Source organism: Arachis hypogaea, chromosome 20 (genome assembly GCF_003086295.3).
Source record: "Arachis hypogaea cultivar Tifrunner chromosome 20, arahy.Tifrunner.gnm2.J5K5, whole genome shotgun sequence".
Classification (NCBI taxonomy): domain Eukaryota; kingdom Viridiplantae; phylum Streptophyta; class Magnoliopsida; order Fabales; family Fabaceae; genus Arachis; species Arachis hypogaea.
In genome coordinates, this window is record NC_092055.1 from 106,310,339 (window position 1) to 106,329,980 (window position 19,642).

Sequence of the window (19,642 nt, forward strand, 5' to 3'; positions counted from 1 at the left end):
CCAAAAGCTCACGAGCTGGCTCAAGCTCACGAGCTGGCTCAAATAATAGAAACATAAATACATAATCTATAATTTTATATCAATAAATTATAACTTATATATTTTAAAAAATATTTGAAAAGAACAATTATTGGTTATCTATCAATAAATATAAATTTTTTATTTATGTTTTACATCAAAATTATATGTAATAAATAAATATAAAATTTTAAATAATTAAGATCATTAATATATATAATTATATATTACTATTTTATATGTATATATATAATATTAAAAGTATAGACTAGATGCATATAGGATATGTGTATTAATAATTATATATATAATCGAGCCTGCTCACGAGCTAATGAGCCGAGCTTATCCAAGCTCAAGCTCGGCTCATTTAATTTATGAGCTCAATTTCAGGCTCAAGCTTGGCTCACCAGCTCACGAGCTTAGCTTATCGAGCTATTAACGAGCCGAGCTCTAGTTGGCTCATAAGCTGGCTTGACTCACTTCCAGCCCTAGCTGTGGCCTCTGTTTGTTAGGTTGCTGTTTTTGTTCCTGGCTATTAAGTTGAATAATTAGTTGAATCGAACATAACAGTTTTGATGTTGTTAACATGTTCATATGACCAGTTAATGTTACTGGGTTGCTCTTTATTAATGTTCTGATTATTGATATGTGAAATTGATTTGATCTTGTGTTCATTTTTTTTAACAACCTTGGTTTAATGGGATAATAGCTGGAAATGTTCCAATTTCTTTCCATCGAAGGTAGTGGGTATTTAATTTGCACACAACTAGGGGTACTTGGTTTAGGGTATCATTTTGGGCCAATGACTGATTTTAAGTTTGTAGGCATCATTGGAAATGCACATGTAGTTTGGATGATGCATGCATATTTTAGAGAGGACAGGTATCAAAGAAAATTGTAGAGTAATGAGATTTTTATGAGTATTCAGTATGTGGTGTTTGGAGTTACTGATGGATGCGAATAGAGGTGAGGCGATAGGGGAGTGTGGGGGGTGGTCTAAGTGACGTGAACGAGGAGATGAATGTGGAAGAGGCTGGTGGTGATGAGTTTCAGGAGGAACATTTGCCTGAAGGAGGACAAGGATTTGACTTGAGCACGAATGATATTTTGAACCAAGTTTGGGAAAGTGTGGAAGATGCATATAAGTTTTACCGAAGGTATGGAAGAGTCAATGGGTTTAGGGTACGGAAAGGGGACTCAGGTAAAGATAGCAACGGTAATCTTGTGAGATTTTGATTTTTTTGTAACAAGGAAGGATTGAGGGAAATCAGGCACTATGACAGGATTGACAGGTAGCGGGGACACAAACCAGAGACACGGACTGGTTGCAAAGTAATGCTATCAATATATTTGGAGAAAAGTGAGCAGAAGTGGAAGGATAGGAAGGTAGTACTGGAGCATAACCATGACCTAACACCTGTTGGGATGTCCCACCTGATTCAGAATCATCGTAAAATGACGGATGCGGCAAAGGCTCACATTGATGGGATGCATGCGTATGGAATTGGGACGTCAAAAATCTTGGGCCACATGGCTGGTATGTTAGGGGGGATATTCTTTGCTGGGATTTTTGAAAAAGGATGTGTACAACTATGCTGACAAGTTGAGGTGTTCACGAATAGCTGATGGTGATGCGACTGCAACGTTGATTTACCTTGAAGGAAAGGCTGCTGCTGACCCTATGTATGTTGCATGCTACAACCACACAAAAGATGAAAGGCTTGGTAACATGGTTTGGGCTGATGGGAATAGCCGGTCTGATTTTCAGTGTTTTGGGGATGTGTTAGCGTTTGACTCCACTTACAGGAAAAATAGATATAAACGTCCAGTAGTAATTTTCTACCATTTTTGGTTTTGGGTTGTTGATTGATGAAACTGTATCGTCGTATAGGTGGATGTTACAAAATTTGTTGGAGGTTATGTGCCAGAAGAAACCTTGTGTAGCTGTTACCGATGGGGACAAAGCAATGATAAAAGCTGTGAAGTCGGTTTTACCGGAGGCAACACATCGTTTGTGTGCATGGCATGTGGAAAAGAACGTGACATCAAATGAGAAAGACGAACGCCTCCGTAGTTTGTTCAAGCATTGGTTGTACGTGGACATGGAGGTTCATGAATTCAAAGAGGATTGCGCTCAAGCAATTGAGGAGTATGGGCTGCATAATAGTAGCTGGGCAAGGCATATGCATAAAAAGCGAAAGCTATGGGCGAACGGGTATTTGCGTGACAAGTTCTATGCCGGATTCCAGACTATGACACGATGTGAGGGAATAATTGCTATGGTTAACAAGTTTTCGAAGTCAAGCCATACCATCTTTAAGTTAGTGCAAAATCTGGAGCTAGTCCTCCGTGAATATCGGAACAAGGAGATGTTGTTGTAGTTTAACTCCATTTACACGAATCCGGTTATGACCACATGTTTGAGGTCGATAGAGACAGCTACTGCTAGGGTTTATACCCGAGAGTTGTTTGTAGATGTTAGGAAAGAGATTGAAGGAGCTGGAGCAATTAATCTTGTCATGAAAAAACGGTGTTGATGAATAGATTTTTGACGGTTTAGAATTCTCAAATGAAATCTCGTTGCAAGTATAGTTTCTAAACCAAAAAAGAATCCTTTCATACAAAAGATTGTTTGTCACTAAAACAAACCCCTAAATTTATAAACCGAAGTATTGAACCTTGGGTCGTTCTCCCTAGGAATTGCGATAAAGTGTCTTGTTATTGGTTATGAGGTATGTTTGGGGTTTTTGAGATTTTAGACAAGAAATATAAATGGCAAAGGAAATAAACTAACAACTAGAAAGGTCTTCGCAAGGTTTAGTGGTCAAGGATCTCTATCCTTATCACTAACCACAACATGAGAATTGTCAAGGATCAATCCCATTAAATCATCCTCTAACTAGGTAAAGGAAAGTCAAATGAGATATATCAATCCAAGTCCATAAGTCCTAACTCTCCACTAATCCAATTAGTGAGAACTAGAGTTAATGGCTCCCAATCATCAATCACTTGGATATTAGTGGCTCAAGAGTTCCTAAGTTACCTTCCCAAGCCAAGAGGAACAAAAATATAACTCACAACTAAAAGGAGCATTTTAACAAACACATAGAAAGAAATAAAGGTAAACATTATTAATTGCAAGAATTGAAGGAATCTACAACTACAAAAGCAAGAGATTAACAATAGAAAGGCAAAACAATTATGAACAACAAAGAACTTACCAATTGCATTGAAGAAGAAATGTAGATCTACAAAAGAAAGTTCATAAGCTACTACTAACAGTACAAAGGAATTACAAGAGATGTAGAATGCTACAACTACAAGAGAACAATTAAGGATGAAAGAGAAAAATTAAGAGAGAAGAAGAAGAAGTAGATCTAGATCTAAACCTAATCCTAATTCTAATCCTAGAGAGAAGTGAAAGCTTCTCTCTCTAAAACTACTTCTAAACTAATCCTAATGTGAATGAATGTGTTAAAGATGTGAATCCCCCCCATTCCCCTTCAATCCTTGGTCCTTATATGCATTTTGGTGCCAAAGTTGGTTGTAAACTGGGCCCCACAGCTCTCAGAAATCACTGGACACGTTTTCTATTTAAAAATCACGTGCAGCCACCGACGCGTATGCTTACAGCGCGCGTACGCGTCCATGGAGATTTTTGCAATCCACGCGAGAGCGTCCAGTGTGCGCGCGCGTCCATGGGCATTTTCCAAATCTTTGGCTTTTCATGATTTCTCTACTTTGCATGCTTTCCTCTTCACTCCTTTGGTCCATTCCTAGCCTTTTCAACCTGAAATCACTTAACAAACACATCAAGGCATCTAGTGGAATCAAAGGTGAATTAAATTTTGCTAATTAAGGGCCTAGAAAGCATGTTTTCACACTTAAGCTCAACTTGGGAGACAATCATGAAACCATGCTATTTCATTGAATAAATATGGGTAAAAGGTGATAAAATCTCCTAAAATCACTACAAGATAAACCCTACAAATGGGGTTTATCAGGTGCTTGAATACAACTGTTTATTATCTAGAGGAATACGAGAAACCAGCTATTCAGGTAATGGCAGCCTTCGGCAGAAGTACCAAAAAACTCGATTGCCAATGTTTTTTTTGGAAAAAGAATGGGTACCCGTGCAGACATATGTTCTTTGTAATGAAAGCAAAGCATTTGCGGGAAATACCTAAAAGATTGGTCCTGCGATGGTGGAGAAAGGATGCCAAAGATGTTGACCAATATGGCAAGAAGTGGGACGATTCAACCCAAAGAGGTTTCTTGGTTAGACATGGGGCTCTCCACACAAAGTCTCAGTGGCTTGTTTACCTAGGTTCACAGGACGAAAAATTGTTTCGGAAAGCAATGGATGGCATAGTTAACTTGTATAATAATTTGGAATCCGAATGTTGGGGGTTAGAAAATGAAGTGGACACAAAGGGGACCAAGGGGGTGGTGAGGGATCCCAAGGTTGCGAAACCGAAGGGTGCCCTGCGACTTACCAAACAAAGGCTATTAGGCAAGAGAAGGTGATGTGCAAACTGCAAGCGTGTCAGCCATGCGAAGAGAAAATGTCTCCAAGATAGGGGGAAGAATTCATCAATAACCGACGATGTGGACCTGCACGGTGTAGCCGGAGCAGAATGCTAGGATCACTCATGCAGGATGACACTAGTGAGTTTCGAGGTTTTTAGTTCACAGGGTAGTCGTCGCGTGTTCTTTACGAATTACTAATGTCATTCAATTAACTTTTGTCTTTTTGGGGGGACCTGGCCATGCAGGCGCTGGATCACTACACGAGACAGTTCGCTGAATCGACCGCCGACAGCCACGTAGGAAATGATGCGAAGGCAGGTTGCACAATCAATGAGGAGTGGGCAAACGAGGTTAGGATGCCTGCATGTGTATACGTATTATCGATATAAGCTTGCGATGATCCAAGTATTTAGTGTCATGTTGTATGCGTATAATTATTGACTGCCAAAAACTTGTGTCATCAACATTTGCTTACGTATTGATGCAGGTTAGGGTCTTTCTCGAAAGATTACCCAAAGGATCACGGAAAGCTTGGGAGAATACCGCTGACTAGCAGATGCTCTCCCACTTAACACTGTATGGTTCCCTTGTCACTTGCATGGCAAAGAGAAGCATGTTATATCAGGAATTAGTTGAGTTTGTTTAGTTGTTGGTGTTTGTTTGGTGTCTGGCAGCATGTTTATCATTTTTTTTGCATGATGTTGTTGTTACGTGTACTTGTTATCGTATTTATAATACTCTTCAAGAAGCACCTTGATAGGCCACTTAGTTGTTCTTTTGGAGGTTGATATATTTGCTTCCATGAATGGTTTGAATGGTGTGATTGATGTATGTTTCCTATTTTGGTCATGCAATTTACTTGGGGATAACATCTGTGAGGACTGAGATGTGTTAATTTAATTTGTTTTGATCAGGAAAGTGGTGTTATTTACCTGGAGAAGGATGTTAACAACATGTGAATCCCTGTGCTACTGTGAGTGACACGGAAAGAAAAGGACGCAATGGTGGACGGTAGTACCCACAATGGGAACTCAGTGAATGTTTACTATGCATCGCATGTTAAGCTTTTAATATATTTCTCTGTGTACTATGTTTGGAGAATTCGAACATTTTATTAAGCTTGTTGGTGATGAGGACGAAGTTCAACCATGATGGTGTTGGCTTACATTGTCCCACGGTCTGAATTATAGTTGCACTTAATAATTTTTTTTGGCGAAAAATTATTACGTATAAGGTGTTTGTTGCATTTTTCCAGCGTCCGATCTTAGCACCAAAAGTTGAGGTTGCTGTGTTTGTGAACCTGCCTTGGTAGTTAATTGATTTTGTTTTTTGAAAATTTTGCAAAGGCCAAAGGTCTTTCTGGTTGGTGACATCCTACAACAGCCATCATGGAATTGGATAAGCTAGTTTCTTGAAGTAGCAACAAGGATGTTCAGGCAATGACAATTATAGTATCACTTGAACTTGAAATTGGGTCAGATAGTTTCTTACCGTAGCAACAACGATTTCAAGCAATGATTATTAAAGTATCACTTGGATTCGGCAATGTATGTTACCTTTAGCATGAAATCTCCGAAGAGCCAAGACTGTAGCATCCACTCAACAACCCACACTCCGTAGTCATTTCTACATGGGACATTAAAGTCAAAGGGTATCATTACTACATAATTATTTGAGGGTACATTAATAAAAACATGAATTAGGACTATGCTTATGCGCCCTCAATTTGGCAGCCAACTTCCAACTCGTCGATGTCAAAGGTAGATGGATGTGGTCAGTGGCGGATCCAGAAATTTTATAAAATGGTGGCCAAATTAAATACAAAATAAATTAAAATATAACATAACAAAAAATCAACAAAATATAATTTATAGTATATAAGTCAAAATTAATAATTATATTATATAACAATTAACATTCAACTACCTACTTTAAGATTTTGGTATTTTTGAATTTGTTCTGCGATATTTCATATCACTAAAATTATCAATTTACCATCTGAAATAAATTTTGAAGCATTCTTTTTTTCAACATATACAATCATATAATCTGTTAAAAGTTCGTCTTTCATCTTGTTTTAAAGTATTGTTTTTATAAATTTTTATTGTTTAAAAAATCTATTCAGTTATTATTGTTGTCATAGAAAAAGTCAAAATAATTTTTTTATAATTGTTACATTTTATATTAATCTAAACCTATATTTTTCAATAACTTTTCAATTATTTATATATTTATACGCTTTTATTGTTTTTTAAACCTATTTACCAGTGTTGCTCCCTGTACATTGGAACATATATCTGTACAAATCAAGCAAATAAGTTACGAGACACCAACATTGTTCAAAGCACATGAGAAGCGAGTTTATCCACTTGTCTAAGACAACACTAAACTAAAGGCAGAGGACCATTGTCAATTAAAATGCAGAAATATATTGTTACCCGATGCAATTTATCCGCATAGCCCATGAAATTAGTGCAGATGAATTTAAGAGTGTTAATGCTATGGTTGACAGGACTTAGCACAATTTGCTGGACATGGAAACACAGTTTTACATGAGACACAAACACAAATTAATCGCCTCAGGTTTTACTAAGAGTACCGTACTCACTATGTTACGAGTGAATAAAGGTGATTGCTATTGACAAATAATTTTTAGGCAACAATGTCTAGTTTCATAAGAAAAAAGGAAAAATTAATATTCAATTAAAAAAAATTATAAACGTAGACTAACTTTTAATAATTAAATTTTGCTTAAAAAAAAAACTACACAATAATTGGACACCAATTTACAAGCACCATATAATTAACCATGGATAAGAAATAAAAAATCACTACACAACATAGTTTCTTCGAATCTTAAATTATTGGTTTTTTATTCTTATTCCATAAATAATCAGACTATTATTTTAGTTATTAAACGTGAATTATGTTATCACTATCTTTCATCTTGACAAGAAAATATTATCACAACTCTAATTATTAACTTACACTTTTTTAAGCCATTTTTCTAATAACATATTCACTTATAGCTTCTCATAAAAACAAAAACGGTTAGCGCCCTTTTTTTGACACGGAAACATAGTTTTACTGCAAAGGTGGTTGGAAAGAACCACTTAGAAGACATGTTGTCGAAGCTGAGCATGGAGGCCACCATGTTGATAACCTGTTGAAGGAAATATGGTTACCCAATAGTGATACAAAGGCTTCCGACATACCAACATATAACAAGAACGTATGTTAACCACTACTTACGTCATCAACAACTTGGTGCTCCGGTCGTAGGCTCCACAGTGTACGCCGAACACCCTGTGCGTGCTCATCAACAACTAGAATCTCCCTACCAAAAGAAACGGTAAACAATCATGATCACGCTCCAATAACTGAAGACCGCTCAAGTGTATTGTTGCAACAACTCACATTCACCAAGCCAAGCCGAATGCATACGTACCGTTCATCCAGATTCTTTGAGAAAATGTAAGCGGCCATAGTAAACTCCGACCCCTGAAAATGCATTCCCTCTGGTGGCCGAAATGCCAATTTGAGACACTACTCAAGCAAAGCAACACAAACTCCATGTAAGTTAACTCCATTTGGACTAACATAAGGGAACTTCACAAAAGAAAGAAATATTACTAAACACCCAAACAGTAAACTCATTACCTGCGGCATCTCAAATGCAACATGGAAGGCAGGGTGTGTGTGATATGCGAATGGAGACTCATGCTCAGTTTGTCGGACATCACTACCTTCTGTTGACGCAGAATCCTGGTCTTTGAATGTTAACTTGCGCTACACCAACAGTAAACGATGAAACAACCAAGTTCATACTTTTGGAAGTAAATTGCCAAAACAAAATAACTTCACTTACTTTCAACTTAGCGGACGCAGTGGCATCACCGTTTTCGTTCTTTTGTGTCTTCCTCTGGCGGGCCGTGTCCCCTTTTGCTAGTTAGTGCCTTCAGCAGAGGTGAGAGCTTTATGGCACCACGTTTGCTCCCGCAGCTTTCTTGCTGACCACAGTTGCCTCTTGTGGATCCACCGCCTTTGCTCGTGTCTTCCTACATGCGACCATCCGTGCATTGCCTTGCACGACTTTCTTCTTCAGGTCGGCAAGTGGACCAACAGCAAGCATCAGAGACTGGAGAATCTTTCCATGATCCACCAGCATCCCAGAGATAGTCCTAATGTGGTCATTTAGGGTCTTCATGACCTCCCTGGTAATTTCATTTTGGTTTAGTATTTGAAATATCCATATAACCACATACTTCCACATAAGCTAAACTTAGTAACAACTATACACTTCATACGAAATGGCCACAATATGTTTTGCAAAAAACTAACCTCCTGAAATATCCGGATGAACTTGATGTTATGGTTGTCATCAATGGTCCCGTCACCACCATCCGTCCCTTTAGCGACCTCACTGCTCGAAACACAACCATGTTTTGACTTGTCAGGAGAAAGATAACACACAACACACAACAAGAATCACAAAGGTGTCACTGGGATTGCTTTACTCACCTCGCGAGAGAGACATCGTCATTTTTCTCCTTCTATGCATCAACTTGCTCCTTCATTTTTCCAAGTTTCTCTTCCACAGTAGCACATGTCTCCATTGCTCAAACTTGCACGGACTATGATTATGAATAGTTACACATGTGTTATATGAAACCATGAAATGGGCTCATATCATATCATGGCCCATTAGTGAGCCAGGCCCAGCTGAACAAATACAACTATATTATTATTCCATTTAAAAATAGATTGTATCACATGTTTAAACAAAAGAAATATATTTAATTATTCACGAACCACCAACGAGGCTTATAGAAGAAGCAACTAGCTGAAATGACCCTTTCACCCTCACTTGCTATGCGTTTTTCCCATGTGCACAGTTGTAGACCTTAGGATAACGGCGACATGACAGATGAAAGGACTACTCACCTTTGCTTAAGAGCTACTACATATATGATACACGCCTCACCCAAAGTTAATTTTCAAAAGCTTTCTTTTGTAAAGACTGTATGAACTAATAACGAATAACTCCTATCACATCTTCTATTAAGAATAAATATGTTTGAATAAATTCTATTATCATTGTAGAAGAGTATTGTATTTTAAATCTGAGTCTTGACTATTTAATTTTTGTTTAAATTACACAGTTGGTTCCTACACTTTCAGTGAAATTACAAATTGGTCCTTATACTTTAAAAGTTTATAATTGGGTCCCTAAAAAGAATTAAAATTTGCAATTTAGTCCCCACTGTTCAAAAAGTGTTCATTTAACAGAATATTCTCAGAATATGCTGAGAATATTCTGTTAAAATAGAGAATATTCTGTTAAATCAAACACTTTTTGAACGACCAGGACTAAATTGCAAATTTTAATTCTTTTTAGGGACCCAATTACAAAATTTTAAAGTGTAGGGACCAATTTGCAGTTTCACTGAAAGTGTAGAGACCAACTGTGTAATTTAACATTAATTTTTTGTGGTATAACTTAAATGAATTCATCAAAACAATTTATTAAAAAATACATTAACTGAAATTTCAAATCCAATACTCGTCTACAACATTAATAATTTAAAAACTTCAAAAAAATTATATTGTCCAATACAAAGAAGTTTAAAAAGAAAATATTAAATTAAATTTACATGTAAATATTCATGTACTCAAATGTATAAAAATAGAATGATCCAATAGAAATCCATGTAAAAAGAAAAAAAAAAGATTAAATTTAACAGTGAATATTCATGTACGAAAATTTTAAATACAATATTCTTTTACATAATCAATAATTTAAAAATTAGACGAAAATATTTTACTCCATGCAAAGCAATTTAAAAGGAAAAAAAAGGATTGATGACTCATTAGTTTATTTTGGTTTGTTGATCCTTTAAATTTCATTATAAAAAAATTTCATAAATAATTGTCAAATAAAAAAATTATTTTCATAACAATTATGTCTCTAAACAATAATTAGAAAAATTGCCATTAATAATTTTTGTTGCACCAATTGATTCTTACTTTTAGTTATTAATCATAACATTAGTAATTTATCCCAACTTGTTACTACAACAAATTTGAAGAAAGAGATGACAACATACAATTTACAAACATAAGCTGTTAATTGCATTAGCTTATTATTCTATGAATTTATTGGATAATATTAGCTCCCTACTTGCATTCCTTATATCTCTTTTTTTTGAAAAACCAGTTTTCGAAGATATAAATTTTCAAACCCCCTTGGACCCGAGGATCGTCTTTAGTACACCCATGAGCATTCATCGAATTAAGGTAAACAAACTAACATATTTCTATCTAACACAGAATACCCACTTCAACCAGTTGATCCCAGATAAATAAAAGTTAACAACTACTTCATTAAACCTAGAGGGAACCCAACTGAAAACTGTATTCCATTAGGATCCAGATTAAGTATCTTTGTTATCAAAAGCCCAACCAAAACATCAGCAAGATCATCCCTTACAACCCGATACCTGCAACTGCCTCATCTTATCAAAAAAAAAAAAAAAGGAATAAAAAAGAACCACATACAGGAATAGCATTACGGGCAACTTATTCGTCTAATATTTCCCTAAGCATTTCAACTTGTCCCCTAAGTTCCTCGTTTTCAAGCTCCAGTTTACGAATTCGCTTGTTCAATCGGTCAACTTCTTTTTTTCTTGTCCTAATTCAATTGCGCCGTGACACGTACAACAATGCGATGGTTGTAATCACGAATAGTATAACTGGTGGCAGAAAGAATCTTATCCAACATTGTGAATGAAACTTCTGACGAGCAAAGTGTTCTTCGTAGCACAACGGACTGTGAGCCACAAGATCTAGTCCTCTGCCATTGTGGGGGAGAACCATCGTGAAACCAAAAAGCACATTATCATCCTTTGGGTTGATTTCTCGAGGAACAAAAATTGGGGGACCAATTTGAAAGAACGAACACGCTCTCAGCAACATTAGCTCCATGTCCTCTACATGCATGAACGCTCTCTCACTTACTGGCTCCACCACTATACATCAACAACATCACACTGACTCCGGTATTTGGGCATTAGGGTTTCATCGAAAGGGATACGGGAGGGGGGAGGGGTGTCTGAAACGACACCGTTTTAGGTATTTGGGGAAAAAAATAATCTGGACTGGGTTAAATTAACCGGACGGGTCATCGGGTTTCATGAAAACCCGTCAGGTCAAACTAGGTTCGACCAGGTCCGTTGCACAACCGGTTCAACAAGTGGCTCGGCCCGACCAGATGACTGGGTTTCCAGTCGAACCGGCCGGGTCGAGCCGAGTCTGATAACTCTGGTTATAAGTGAATACATCACAAAATAATTAATATGACATGATATGTAATAATTGATTTTCTTCCCCTCAAATTTGGTAATGTAGATTATTTTAAGTTTTTAACGAAATTTTGTAAAAAACATTGCGAGTTAACAAATGAAGTAAGCACAGTGATAAGGTTTACTTACATTCGTTTAGAAAATATCAATTAGAAAGAATCGTGTTGCTTAGCATATTTTATATTAGATAAACAATAACCTTAAAAGGCACTTATTTGTTATTATACCATATATGCATGTGTTTTAATATTTTTTTCCTTATAATTTAAGATGTTAAACTATCACTTTGTTTCCAGAAAATTATTTGTACAGTTCTGAATCATTAATTTATTATGGTCGGAAAAGTTTCTAATTTTGTAAGGTGTCAAACGTCAATTAGCATGAAGATTGAATTCCCACTACTTCACGGATCACGTGCTCCAGTTTATTTAGGTGAGTGATCACGTGAGTGAAAATCTAATACATGATGTCAACATTTATTTATCACAATTTTTTATTTAAATTTAATATACGATGGCGGTAAAATAATATTATACAAACAACTAATTGTATAGCTAATTTTTAGATTCATTAATTAAAAATTTATATAAACATATAAATTTAATTAGATGAATATGTAAATTTTTTATTAAAATTAAATTATTTTTTATAATATTTTTTTAAATATGTGAATATAAACAAAAGATTTTATTATTAAAATAAAAATATAATAATGTGATTTTGTAAAACCTAATATAAAACTAAAATTTGGTTATTCTAATAATGAATTATCTTATCATAACGTTAAAATAACACGCACCTACACATACACACACCCGCCGACATCCACGGCCATGCCCTTACCCTCGCTCCTGCATCTTACCATAACATTAAAATAACAAGCACGTACATACGCACACCCACCAACTCTCACTGCACTGCCCCTTGCCCTCGCCCTACATCTTATTCTTCCCACCCCACTGCTCTTGCCCTTGCCTTTGTCCCTGCATCTTATTCTTACCAAAACATTAAAATAACACGCACACCCACTGACACTCATCTCCTGTCTCTCGCCCTTGCATCTTAACATAATATTAAAATAACACGCATATTACCATAACATTAAAAAAACACGCATGTACACACACACACACACACACACACCTACCCCACTGCCCTTACTTTCATCCCTGCATCTTATTATAACATTAAAATAACATGCTTGTACACACGCACACCGACCGACACCGACTGCCATGGCCTCACCCTCGTCTCTGCATCTTACCATAACATTAAAACAACATGCACATATACACACACATCCACCAACACTCACCCCCACTGTTCTTGTCCTTGCCCTCGCCCCGGCATTTTACTCTTACCAAAACATTAAAATAACATGCACACACACCGACACTCATTTCTTCTCCTCGCCCCTGCATCTTACCATAACATTAAAATAACACGCACACACTTATCATAACATTAAAATGACACGCATGTACACATACTCACCAATACCTACCTCACTGTTCTTGTTGTCAACCCCGCATCTTATCATAATATTAAAATAACATACACGCACACCCCCGCCCCCGTCCCCGCCCCTGCGTGCGCACACGCATATACATAGATTGACTTTTTATGCATATAGTTTTTGTTCTTTTAATTAGTTACTAAGTATATGTAACAATTAATTGAATAAATAAAACATAACATCGTACGTAATAAGCCAACGTGAATTTTCTAAAATGAGAAAAAATAAAATAATGGAACACATTTACCTTAGTGTAAAATATAGATACTCACTCTTTTTACTTTTATTTTTAATATAAATTTACAAAAAAGGTTAAATAATCAACATTTTTCTTTATCTTTGTTTTACAATTAAATTAATATTAGACAACTCTCTATTTTTTCACTAAAAATATTAGTTTTCTAATATTTTTTAAATTAAATATCATGAATTAAAATAAGTGATTGTACATATTTTTAGTTACAAATTAAATATGATTAAGAAACATAGAATTTCTCAATGAAGTGGCGTTAAGCATAATAAAATGGGAGCTGCTCAAATAAAGATGTCAAAAACATCTTTTTATGAAGATGCTTTGTATAAAAGTGTGATTTATTTATTTGGCCACATTTTAAATAAAAATAACACTTTTATGACATATCAAAATCTAACCCTTCAATTCATCATCTAAGGGTCAAAAAGAAAAATTTTCACATGAAGACAATTATAAAATCTTCATTGGAGTATCCACCTAATAAAATAGTAGCTGCCAAGCACAATAAAGCAAAATAGCTAATAACAACTAATGTCATTATCAATTTTCAGACATCATTCTAAGTCAACATAAAAAAAAGGAAGAAGACAGAAGCCAAATAGATATTCCTAATTGTTCCTTGACAGTGTCAGGAACAGTAGCATGCATCTTTGTACCTGAAACTAGGCATATATACGCGGGCTAAAAACTGCGTCAATTCAAGTATGAATTACCAATTTACGATCATCAACTAATACACTACTGTATGGTGAATGGTCTCTGTTGACCAACCTGCTTCTATTTAACCAAATCATGTTGTCACTGTTTACATCCTCTCATTGACTATTCCCTATAAGGCATTAGATCCTCCACAACCCCAAAAGAATCGATCATTAGCTAAAAATTCAATGCCATGAAGAGCCAGTACATTAGCCCACAAAAAAACACTACCTTACAATTTTACACAAGTTCATTTAGCAATAGGTTAAGACTCGAGAATAAAAGAAATAACACTACTAATTTTCCAATACTGCTCCCTTTTTATAGCACAATGTGAAAATGGCTCAATGAAATCTTAAAGTACCAACTATTTTTATAGCTCCGTGACAAGTTTCAACTATTTACATAGCCAGTTGATTGCTAAAGCTCTCTAGAATGTCCTCACAATAAATAATAAATAAACTGAATAGGAAACAAAGAAAGGTAACCTTCTATAGCACATAGCCTCATACACCTAAAACATTAACGACATCAAAGTAAACATAGATACATATACCTTCCAATCCTTAAAATCCAATCTGAACATAAAGTGACCGAAAGCAATATCCCCAGCACGAATTGCATTTGCACGAGGGGAATTTCTGGGTGCTGCATAGATAAAGGATAATAAGTTCAGTGAGAGCGAGAGAGAGTGAGAATGTTAATACAAGTATATTCGAAATAACTCACACAGTACTAGTTGTGATCCAGCCTCGTTGACTTTTATTTCAGCTCGCCCATCTTTGACTATGAATGATAAAGCGAGTAAATTCTCCACTATTTGAGCAAAGGAGTTCCTATTCAAAATCAAATTCTCAAGCTTAACAACACTATTTTTCCTTAAGATGTTAAACATCGTTAACATATTTTTATCTGTATTAGCTTTCACTTCTCTTGGACCTCCGTCAAGCTACAAAAAAAAAAAAAAAAACAACAACAACAATGTGAAGGAAAAGAAAATTGTATCATAACTACATAATAAGCTTAGCATTCTGAGCAGTACACAATATTCTTAACTTCAATATTTTGACGTTCTACTTATAGATAAATGGGTGATAAACTGATAGAAAGCAACTTACTAGAAATTAAGACATGAAAGGTCGAAAATTAGAAGCTACACAGGTCTATCAGAGAATTTTTTATCCAGTCAAAACCTCTTGCTAACACGAATTTTTATACCTTTGTCAATCGAAAACTTTATACATATTAAACCAGCTTATTACCTCTTCTAGCCGGGCCAATTCATTGGGCCTCACACGCTACCTACTTCTACGATGAACAACCTTCCTCTACATTGCTTTAGCATAGATGAGACCATTCTTGAAGGGAAAAAATATTGGAAAAACATATAGGTGAGTATAGAACAAAGTCTTCTATGGATATCAAAATTACAGAACAAAGTATTCTAAATGCATTGAAGTTACATTGTACAGCAGCTGGAACCCGCTTTAAAAACATGTGATACTGATAGTCCAATATCATTCCAAGCTGTTGAGTTTTTGGTGCAACGTTCTGTGCTAGTACTTGATCTGCCCTGTCCTCCAAATTCTTCAAGAATGTGCGATACAAATTCTGAAGGAGTGACTCCACCGTTAGCATGACCCTTCATAGACATTACCAAGGATTTCATTATGTCCAACAGAGCTTTTGCATCAGCCACTTGTTCTCTTGGTTTTGTAACTGAAATTAGATAGAACAACCAATCAGAATTGAGAAATTCATTTTAGAAGCAAAAACTATTAAACATCACATACCACGTCAATTAGTTACTCCTTGCAAAAACTGAAGGATTACCATGTGTTCATAACACGCAGTGGAAGAAAAGAAAGTAATCCTTAAAGATCTATTTTGTGATTAAACTTTATTCCAATAATAAATATATAATAGATCAGATCTAAATACCTGAGTACGCTAGTAAAAATTTTTTTCTCTTTCGATGGTACGAAGGCGCTATGCGTATCCACACCGAGACCAACCTTTGCTGTCAACTCCTTGACCAATGGACATCTGATCTAAATTGAGAAACCTCTTGCAACTCTTTGCATGCCATAAAATTCTTCTCCAAGAATTAGGCTCACATACGTTTATGTGTGTAGAGGTAAAAGAATAAAGCTCTAATGTTTTATTCTCATCTGTTTCTATCATGTACTCTTGACGTACATATATATAGTATGAGATTTGTTATTGATTTTAAATTTGAATCTCAATTCAAATTTAAATCATATCTTAAAATTCCAAATTTGAATCCTTCAAATTTTATGAGTCATATCATAACAATTTAAAACATAATCGATTTGGATCTCATCCAAATTTATAATTCAAGTTTAGAAATAGAATAACTAATTATTCTCAAATCTCATATAATATTCTCAATTATCATACTATTATTATATTCTTGGTGCTAGCAAAAAATATAATAATATTCCATTTGAATTAATATAATTATTTATTTGATCAAATCAAATTAATAATTAAATAATTCTACAGCAAAGATTAGAACACTCGTTAGTGTGTGACCCCATAGGTTCAATACTAAGCGAGTAGTAAATTAGTCATACTAAATTTACTAATTAAGGTTGGTGTCTAGCAACACTCCTCAACGACCCGATAGTATGAAGTAATATATTTTTACTAAGAACCTCAGAAGAACAAAGTATAATTCCTTCCATCTTTCCTGCTCTTGGTTAACCTTTAGAGTATGGTTTAATTGTCAAACTCTAACTTGTTACCATTATTATAATGAACTGTGAATGACCTAAGAAACTCATTTCTTCATTCATTCAATCCCCTTGGCCAAGGTTTTATTCATTTCATTCATTATAATCATAGAGATCAAACTCTTTACCGAGAGTTGACGGATTCCTTATTGACTAATCATTAATTCTACAAGTATTTAAATCATACCCAATATCCATTCAACTAGCACCCTAGGGTATTAGGTATCCGGAATCAAAGTATAATAAATACATTGTTAATTACTATGACAGTCGCGGGTCAAAGGAAACTCTATTACCATGTTCATCTTGAGAATATCCTATTGACAAATATACGGTAATTATAACCATTAGGAATTCTCAAAGTGAGTCAGTTCAATGGTCATATCTCTATATGCACCATATATATATATAATTTAATAAATGAGATCTATTAATCTTCATCCAATGAAGACCATTATATATATATTGATCTTTCCAGATTATTAATGTCCTTTTTAATAATTCTATGACCAAGAACAATTTAGATTAAATTATAAAAGATTTATCTCTCAATATTATGATCACTATCACAATGATAAATCTCTAAATTTAATCAAGGACCTTATTATATTAACATTTTAACATAATAACAATAACAAATTATTTAACACATGATTGATTGGATTGTGGTCATACTACTTATTCCCAACAAAAACAAAACCGCTAAAAAATATTATATCCTTTAAATTTCATGCAGGAATAGTATACTATACTGAGACAATAAGTTGCAAGGATGCACAACAAAATTTGAGCATACGAATGGCAAACAGAAAACTTTCAGTATAAATTCTGTTACATATGTGAAAATTTTTTGAAAAGAACATCGTAATTATTATGATTGATTTAATAATTTTTTTATAGTTTGTTTAATTTTCGATCTTAACATTCAGTCAACTAGTACATTGTTAATTACTATGGATTTCTTAAATGTTCAACAAGGTGGCCAAGCCAAACCTTACAATATAAATGTAGCACAAGAATGCGTCGCTAATAATAGAAAAAATGAGCTTAGATATCTAGTTGATGCAAACTCTCCATTTTGCCAAATATCAACTCAAACTTCTTGGAATCAGCCCTTGCGATTTCGTCCCTTTCATCTACAAAAAAAAAAAAAAAACGTAAGCAAACATATAAAAGTAAGCATGGAAACAAGTAACATCAACATTATTTTTCTTTTTCTAGATTTGAACTTGTATGGATGCTATAACATCAATTTACAAGCATTTGGTTTTTGTTTTAAAAAATAATCTATAGAAAATGAAACAATAGTAAAATAGAGCTGAAGGTTGCAGAGATTGAGAAAAGAAAGGTAGAGTTCACCGTTAATCATGTTGTTGAAGGCAAGGTAGCGAGAACGAAGACTTTGATGGGTTCGATAATCGGTGTCATCGTGAGCTGGAGGGAGCTGACGACGGAGCTTGGTGTTGATTGCGGTGCTGTGGCAATCGGAGTAATTCAATTGGTGCTTGGCCATGATGAGAGATTAACAGTTGTTGGTTCTGACGAGTGATGTGATAGAGAGAGTAACTAAGACAAGGAGGTAAGAAAGGTATAAACGTTTGAAAAACTGCAAGGTCTTAACCACCGAGAGACACGCGAAACAGCATTCACACACCAGCTTGCGCGACACGCCACTATTAAGTGTGTGTTTGGATTACAGTTTACAAACTGGAGTTTGCATAAAACTGATTTTGCAAACTTGATTTTGATGAAAAGTAAGTTTGTGTTAATGTGATTTATGTTTGGCAATCTTTATATCAAAATGGATTATAGTAAAATAAATTTTGTTTGGATTATACTACTCAAAATCACTTTTAGATGAAAAATTACTAAAAGAGATATCAATTAAAATGATTTTTTATATTATTCTATTATTTTACTTTAGGTATTTTAATAGATCTTATTAATTTATTTTATAATAAGGTTAATATTTACTTACTAAATTAAAGTAACATATAAAAGTTGACAAAATATATTTTAATACATAAAAACACTAATAAATATTAAATTAAAAGATAAAATACTAATAAAATACATAAAAAATAATATCTTATACAAAATTAGTACATAAGAACATTATTATTTCTACTGCATGTGATTAATAATTTGATCCCTAATCGAGTCTCGAACATGGTCCATTTCTGCAGAAAAGCTAATGGTTAGAGTTTGATATGAACTTTCACCAACATAACTATTATCTTCTCCATCAAGAATGTTTGCATGTTCATATTGATTAAATTCAGTATCTGTTTCAGAATGTCTTCTAATAAAATTATGAATAGCCATTGTTGCACACACTATCTGCACTTGAGTTTCAATTTTGAACTTGGGCATGTGTCGCAAGATAGAAAATCTATTTTTCCACGCTCCAAAAGTTCTTTCTATTGTGCATCTTAAGCTTGAGTGATAATAATTAAATACTTCATTATGATTTGTAAATCCAGAAGAATGTCTAAAATCTGCAAGATGA

The 19,642-nt window shown here is 34.7% G+C and overlaps 2 protein-coding genes across 2 annotated transcripts; one reads left to right on the forward strand and one right to left on the reverse strand.

The window, feature by feature from the left end:
• Window positions 1-1,035: 1,035 nt before the first annotated feature.
• On the forward strand, window positions 1,036-2,399 carry LOC112786099 (protein FAR1-RELATED SEQUENCE 5-like). The gene is made up of 4 exons (XM_025829518.1): window positions 1,036-1,219; window positions 1,331-1,555; window positions 1,641-1,800; window positions 1,910-2,399. The coding sequence occupies exons 1-4, from the start codon at window positions 1,036-1,038 to the stop codon at window positions 2,397-2,399; spliced, it is 1,059 nt and encodes a 352-aa protein (XP_025685303.1).
• A 12,101-nt stretch (window positions 2,400-14,500) lies between these two features.
• Window positions 14,501-18,646, reverse strand: LOC112786100 (non-structural maintenance of chromosomes element 4 homolog A-like). Its single transcript, XM_029296617.1, has 7 exons — window positions 18,493-18,646; window positions 18,204-18,269; window positions 15,882-16,096; window positions 15,107-15,326; window positions 14,934-15,025; window positions 14,841-14,891; window positions 14,501-14,554 (listed from the first exon to the last, which is right to left on the reverse strand). Exons 1-7 carry the CDS (start codon window positions 18,644-18,646, stop codon window positions 14,501-14,503), a joined length of 852 nt encoding a protein of 283 aa, XP_029152450.1.
• Window positions 18,647-19,642: the final 996 nt, after the last annotated feature.